This window comes from Leiobunum rupestre, chromosome 11, assembly GCF_980474605.1.
Source record: "Leiobunum rupestre chromosome 11, qqLeiRupe1.1.hap1, whole genome shotgun sequence".
Lineage (NCBI taxonomy): Eukaryota > Metazoa > Arthropoda > Arachnida > Opiliones > Sclerosomatidae > Leiobunum > Leiobunum rupestre.
Genome location: NC_143394.1, coordinates 18,401,393 through 18,409,115, shown reverse-complemented (window position 1 = coordinate 18,409,115; position 7,723 = coordinate 18,401,393). Strand labels below are relative to the sequence as shown.

General features: G+C 35.9%; 1 protein-coding gene across 1 annotated transcript; it reads left to right on the top strand.

The window, feature by feature from the left end:
* The first annotated feature begins 4,116 nt into the window (after window positions 1-4,116).
* Window positions 4,117-5,166, top strand: LOC149921900 (uncharacterized). Its single transcript, XM_090162184.1, has one exon. The coding sequence runs from the start codon at window positions 4,117-4,119 to the stop codon at window positions 5,164-5,166; it is 1,050 nt and encodes a 349-aa protein (XP_090018310.1).
* Window positions 5,167-7,723: the final 2,557 nt, after the last annotated feature.

The following is a 7,723-nucleotide window of genomic DNA, read 5'->3' as shown; positions in this document are numbered from 1 at the left end:
ATACTAGCGAAGACTAAGGCCTGCGAGTTAGTTAATGCAATAATTTCCCTTTGTACCTTTGGGCATGGCTGCCATTATGGGCTAATTTTTTATCTAGACGGTAAATCTCGACCAACATCGCTGTGGTTTTACTCTATCCGTTCTCGTGAATAATTTCTGAAAGGGATGTTTAACATTTATTAATATTAATCCAGTAACTTTAGGAAAAAAATCGACCAAACTTCGGAAAAATGCCCCCGGGCTGAATTTTTGCATGTTTAATGTCTATAAACGTTGTGTCAAAAGTCCCCATCATTGGGGTGTATGGAACTTTTTTTTGGCGGGAAAACGCCCGGCAAAAATGGTTTTTCACCAATATCTCCGTTATTATTACTTTTATAGCTATACTGTCAAATACAAAATTAATGCTGAGCACGTTTTTGACAAGAATGGTCTTATTTGAATTTAGCGTCTGAGCAGTCGTTTCTGCGCAATCGCAGTGCCAATGTTTTTAGTACGGCTTCCATGTTTTTTTTGTTGAAAAAAATATGCCATACCTAAAATTTTCACAATCGAAGAGGTTATGGTCTTATAGAACCTCCGCATAATCCTAAAGTCTGCAGTGCCAACTTTCACCGCCATCTTGGAAAATGGCCGCCATTTTATATTCGCTTATAATTCAAAAATTATTTACCCAAACTCAAGATATGATGTGTCATCCTTCTTCAAATTGTCTTATCCTTCTTTATAAGCTCTTAAAAGGTCGATTTTATCAAAAGGTCAAACGTCACAAGCTAAAAAAGTTAAAATATCTTAAAATTATAACGAAAAACGGTATATTTCTTACATATTGCTTATTAATTAATATTTCAAAGTAGCCCTGTTGCTCTGGAGAAGGTCAAAGTTTAATTGGATTAAATTGATTAAGTATTTATTTTAATATTAAATAATAACTGATACCCCACCCTTCGTTTTCTAATAAAAAACGTCCTTGGTTTAACGCCAATTTCGAATGAAAAATGTTCTGAGGCGAATTCTAAGTCAAAATGTTGCGCTTTGTTCGAAAAAAATTGTTTCAAGACTGCCCGACTTGACATTGAACCACCAGGGGGCATTCTAGGTCGTTACGACCACAGCACATGCAGTTTCAAAGCGAACGGTACGAAAGATATTTTTGGAAACCAATTTTATAAAAATAAAGTAAATATCAAATATTAATTAATAAGTACATGTAGAAAGATTAAAAAAAACGACCACTCTTGCATAATAAAATTTAAAAATGTTTTATTAAAAGACACGACTTGTTTCGCTGTCGTTCGGTAGCATCATCAGATGCACATCGCACCTGATGATGCGACCGAACGGCAGTGAAACTAGTCTTGTCTTTTAATAAAACATTTTTAAATTTTACTATGCAAGAGGGTTCGTTTTTTATCTTTCTATATTTTAATGCATAGGTTTATTTTTACCATATTAATAAATACATAAATTAAAAAGTAAATAAAAACAAATAAATAGATATGATAAATTAATGTTCTAAAAATTTTTCGTTTTTTAAACTTATTATTCTTCGCTTTGAGCTTCTTGTTCTTCTATCGTCATTCAATGGATTCAACGTTTGTCAAGAGAATGGAAGCCCTTTGTAGCTAACCGTGTTGCCGAAGTTCACACCTTAACAGAGCTATTGTCATGGCAGTGATGGATTTACCATAAGGCTGAAAAGGCTGGAGCCTAGGGCGGCAGATTTTAGAGGCGGCAATTTGGGGACCGAATTTTTTTAGCCGTCTCACAGAAATCAAAAAGATTTCTGTGAGACGGTTTTCTGATGTCTTGCAACTAAAGACATTTTCCGGTGACTTTTCCCTTTTCAATTTCATTGTACATTCAACGTACCGCAAATTTCTATCAGTTCTATAAGCTCTATGCTAAAACACCCAGTTCCCGGCCCACCACCAGTAATCGGCTTCTGCGTCTCTGCCTGTACTTTGTATGAGTGAGAAGAGAACACAATTGCGGCATATATATTTTACACTACCCCCCACTCATACAAGTCCGACTACTGGTCAGGGGTGGCGAAATAGGGTACGCAGGGTACGCAACTGCGTACGGGCGCGAGGATTTTTTGGGGTGCAAAAAATTCTAGGACTATTAGGTAAGCAAATTTTTTTAGTTGGCGCAGTGGCAGCGTTGGGAAGTTGTTTAATTTAATTTAAAAAATAGAAACATTTATCCTGCAAAATGTATCTGATACAAGTTAAAAAATTAAGTTACGGAGTAAAATATAAATAATAAATAAATTAAATAATAAATATAAATGCATCTGTATTAGTATTATCGAAGATTCTAAATACGAATTTTGTTTTCCTGAGTCAGGCGGCTATTAACGTAGTAATAGCCGTTCGTGCTACTCCGTCGAAGTTTTAGCCGTTCGTGTGTAGTTTTTAGATTAACGGACTTCGGACTCAAACGGACACAGATTATACGGACACTGTGTATATCACTCATTTGACACTGACGTTTAAATTTGTAAGTTTTTTATTTTCTGTATTTTTTATTATGGCATTAATTTTACATGGCATTGATATATATATAGGTATTTGTTATTGTTAACCAAGTTTATTCACTATTCATATCGAATTAACCTTCGAAATCGAAAATTTTACATAACCGAAACGCCCGAAAGTAAAACTAAACCAAAATATATTTTTAACACCTTTGTAGTTATTATCTCTATTCTTTACCGAAAATTCAAACACGTGTAAACAATTTTATTCTCTTAAAAATTAAAAAAGCTTAATCAGTATCACATGTGCACTTTAGGTATTGTAAGAAACTTTCATAGCTTCATTCAATTTGTTATTTTTTTAAATTATTGTAAGCAGGGTTCGAAATAAAAAAAACCCATACAAAAAAAAACCACTCAAAATTTTAATAAAACCCCAAAAAACTCAATAAAACCCGATGTATCCGGGTTTTATGAAAAAAAAACGGGTTTTTTAAAACCCGGGAAATTGCGGAGTTTAACGGTAATAGTAAGTATAGGGAGCTGACGGTAAGCTCGCGTGGCATGAAGGGCCACTCGTAAATAAGGCAATAAAAGTCGTTTGCGACTTGGGGCCTGTGGTGGTGCCTAAGGTATTAGTCTATTTAATTATTAAAAAAAATAGATACCCAAAAACTATTTCTTGCGCACTTTCAACCAAGTTGTTGAATTGTAAAAAAAAATGGGAACTGACAATTGTAAAGGTAAGGGCGGCAAAATGTGAACAGCCTACTTTTGGGAAATGTGTAAATCCGCCACTGTGTCATGGAGTCATTGTGCCGGAAAGACGAATCCTGCTGATCTGCCGTCCAGAGGGTGTACCATCAAGGAACTGATATCCAATGAGATTTGGTGGAAAGGGCCACCATGGTTGCGACAAGATAAATCGTCCTGGCCATGTCCTGTGGAAAAATCGCAACACAATTCTAAAGAAGTAGACGAAGAGAGACGTACTATCCAGATGTCCAGTTGCATGGAAGAGATACACCCAAGCATTGACCTGGAGAAGTAGAGTTCTGCGACACGAGTACTTAGAGTGAGCGCCTGGATGCTGTGCTTTGCCAATAATGCAAAAACCAGATCAACCAAAACCAATGGCCCATTAAACGCCTCCGAAGTCGACAACGCACGAAAACTGTGGATACGTCAAGTACAAGAGCAGTCATTCCCGGAAGAAATGCAGAGACTAAAAGAAAACCAGCCACTTCCTAAGAATTCGAAGATCAGTCAATTTGGCCCGTTTCTACACAGGACCGTAGCTAGGGCTGGGCGGCCGGGGCGGCCGCCCCGGCCGCCGTGCGCGCGATAGGGTATAGGGGCGCCAAATTTAGTCCATATTATTATATTAGGGGGCGCCAAAATTGCAGCTCGCCCCTGGCGCCATTTTTTCTAGCTACGGCCCTGTTTCTACAAGGTGGCGTAATGCGAGTTGGTGGACGACTTCATAACTCGAATTTCGAATACCACGTTAAACACCCATTTCTTTTACCTTCGAAATACAAGGGGTCCGAGTTGTTAGTACGAGAAAGTCACTGCATTGTTATGCACGGGGGTTTAATAGTACCTTGACCCAATTACGAGAAAGCGTTTGGATTATGAAAGCCCGACAAATGGTGAAGAAAACGATCGCACAATGCATGGTCTGTCGCCGATTCAAGGTCAAAGCTGGAAATCAAGTTGCTGCACCCTTGCCATTGGATAGAGTTAAAGAGTCGCCTCCATTAACCGTCACTGGAATAGACTTTGCCGGCCCCCTTTACACTCGAGAAGCTGGGAGTCATACAAAGGTCTACATAGCACTATTTACCTGTGGAGTTACGAGAGGCGTCCATTTAGAGCTGGTAACCGATCTGAGCGCTGACAAGTTCATGATGGCCTTCCGAAGATTCGTAGCTCGAAGAGGGATCTGCTCGACGATATATTCGGATAACGCCAAGTCCTTCAAAAGAGCCGACCGAGATTTGAAGAAGCTGTATAAGTACATTGAAGGCAAGCCGTTTCAAGAATATTTGGGTCACCAAGGTATTCTTTGGAAATTCATTGTGGAGCGATCCCCTTGGTGGGGGATTTTTGGGGAACGACTTGTCCGTTCTGTAAAGACCTGCTTAAAGAGGACGCTTGGGAAAAATTCACTCTCTTATGAAAAACTTATGACAAGTTTAACCGAAGTCGAAGCTGTAGTCAACTCCAGACCATTGACGTGTAACGAGATTGATCCAAACGAGCTACAACTATTGACGCCTTCTCATTTTCTTATTGGTCAACGAGCTACGACAATTCCAGATCAAGAATTCAGGAGTACCAAGCCAGATGCCAACAAAAATCAACTGTCTAAAAGGCTCCGTCATCGACAAGTCATTATCAATCAGTTCTGGAATCGCTGGCGACATCATTATCTATTAGAGCTTCGTTCAGCACATAGTAGCAGACCAGTTTCCGATCCGGTTTCATTCAAGGTCAACGATGTTGTCCTCATAGATGACTCTATTAAACTACCACGGCAAGTGTGGCGAATTGGTCGGATCACTCGGGTGCTTCTTGGTCGAGACGGAAAGATACGAGGCTACTTTGTGCGTCTGCCTAGTGGAGTGGTAATAAAGAGAACCGTGCAGAATCTCTATAACCTGGAAATCAACGATGGATGAAAATTTCACCTTTTCATCGGGCGGAGAATGTTGTGACTTAAGTAAACAAAATAAAGAAACTAAAAGAAAAGGTTGTTTCACCAATAAAAAAGAAAAATAATGTTTTATCAACCTAAAAAGAACGAACATAAAAAGAAAATATTAATCAGTTTAAAGGTTAATTAATTTTGTATATAAAAACATCAAAAATGTAAATTATCTCAGTTGTCTTTTAAACCTTCATCAATGTATGTAAACGCTACTTATCGAGTAAAGTAAAATAAAGTATGATGTTCTTATTTTAACCAGCACTTGATTTATTCTCTACGGCTCGAAACTTTTCTTACAGGGAAAAGACGTAACACACATCGCACCTGATGATGCGACCGAACGGCAGTGAAACTAGTCTTGTCTTTTAATAAAACATTTTTAAATTTTACTATGCAAGAGGGTTCGTTTTTTTTATCTTTCTATATTTTAATGCATAGGTTTATTTTTACCATATTAATAAATACATAAATTAAAAAGTAAATAAAAAACAAATAAATAGATATGATAAATTAATGTTCTAAAAATTTATCGTTTTTTAAACTTATTATTCTTCGCTTTGAGCTTCTTGTTCTTCGTTTTCATTTTATTCTTGTTCTTCAATTTCATTTTCTTCTTGTTCTTCAATTTCATTTTCTTCTTGTTCTTCAATTTCATTTTCTTCTTGTTCTTCAATTTCATTTTCTTCTTGTTCTTCGATTTCATTTTCTTCTTGTTCTTCGATTTCAATTTCTTCTTATTCTTCGATTTCATTTTCTTCTTATTCTTCGATTTCATTTTCTTCTTGTTCTTCGATTTCATTTTCTTCTTGTTCTTCGTTTTAATTTTCTTCTTGTTCTTCAATTTAATTTTCTTCTTGTTCTTCGTTTTCATTTTCTTGTTGTTCTTCAATTTAATTTTCTTCTTGTTCTTCAATTTCATTTTCTTCTTGTTCTTCGATTTCAATTTCTTCTTATTCGATTTCATTTTCTTCTTGTTCTTCGATTTCATTTTCTTCTTGTTCTTCGTTTTCATTTTCTTCTTGTTCTTCAATTTCATTTTCTTCTTGTTCTTCGTTTTCATTTTCTTCTTGTTCTTCAATTTCATTTTCTTCTTGTTCTTCAATTTCATTTTCTTCTTGTTCTTCGTTTTCATTTTCTTCTTGTTCTTCAATTTAATTTTCTTCTTGTTCTTCGTTTTCATTTTCTTCTTGTTCTTCGTTTTCATTTTCTTCTTGTTCTTCAATTTAATTTTCTTCTTGTTCTTCAATTTAATTTTCTTCTTGTTCTTCAATTTCATTTTCTTCTTGTTCTTCAATTTCATTTTCTTCTTGTTCTTCAATTTCATTTTCTTCTTGTTCTTCAATTTCATTTTCTTCTTGTTATTCGATTTCATTTTCTTCTTGTTCTTCGATTTCATTTTCTTCTTCGTTTTCATTTTCTTCTTGCTCTTCGATTTCATTTTCTTCTTCGTTTTCATTTTCTTCTTGTTCTTCGATTTCATTTTCTGCTGGATTATCTATTTCCTTGTCGCTCTTTTCTTTTTTTTTCCTTTGAATCTATTTCTATTGGTTCACAATTTTGGCATGATTGCCCGTGACAGCTACCGCAAACTGATGAACAGTGAAGTCCGAGCTTTCGACAACCACATAATGGTCCGCATCCTTTTAACCTGTTAAAAAAATCATGTTCAAAAGACATTCTGGAGCCGGCGGTTGCGAAGTTGTTTTTGGTCGTAATAGATTATCTTTATTTATCCATCCCCAAACTGTAGGATTTAATTAATTACCTAACCACTTCTGAACTTGATAATACACTCGAAATAAGTGCTCTTTAGCTGCATTTTCTGTAGGTGGTAAAAGATTTAGGTTTACCGATTTCTTTCTATGTATAGATTTTGTAAAACATTTATAACGATATTCGTTAATGGAAATTTCTGTAATGGGAACCCCATACAAGGCCAAAATAACCCGTATTCATCCGAAGACGCGTTTTAAATCAAATGTTCAAACTGATATTGAGCGAAAACGATGGCTCGTATGGCTTAATTGCATAGGACCTTTTTTGTAGCTCATGAAATATATATTTAATTAATAAAATCCTAAAATATCTTTCATACCGTTCGCTTTGAAACTGCATGTGCTGTGGTCGTAACGACCTAGAATGCCCCCTGGTGGTTCAATGTCAAGTCGGGCAGTCTTGAAACAATTGTTTTCGAACAAAGCGCAACATTTTGACTTAGAATTCGCCTCAGAACATTTTTCATTCGAAATTGGCGTTAAACCAAGGACGTTTTTTTATTAGAAAACGAAGAGTGGGGTATCAGTTATTATTTAATATTAAAATAAATACTTAATCAATTTAATCCAATTAAACTTTGACCTTCTCCAGAGCAACAGGGCTACGGTAAGAAATATACCGTTTTTCGTTATAATTTTAAGATATTTTAACTTTTTTAGCTCGTGACCTTTGACCTTTTGATAAAATCGACCTTTTAAGAGCCTATAAAGAAGGATAAGACAATTTGAAGAAGGATGACACCTCATATGTTG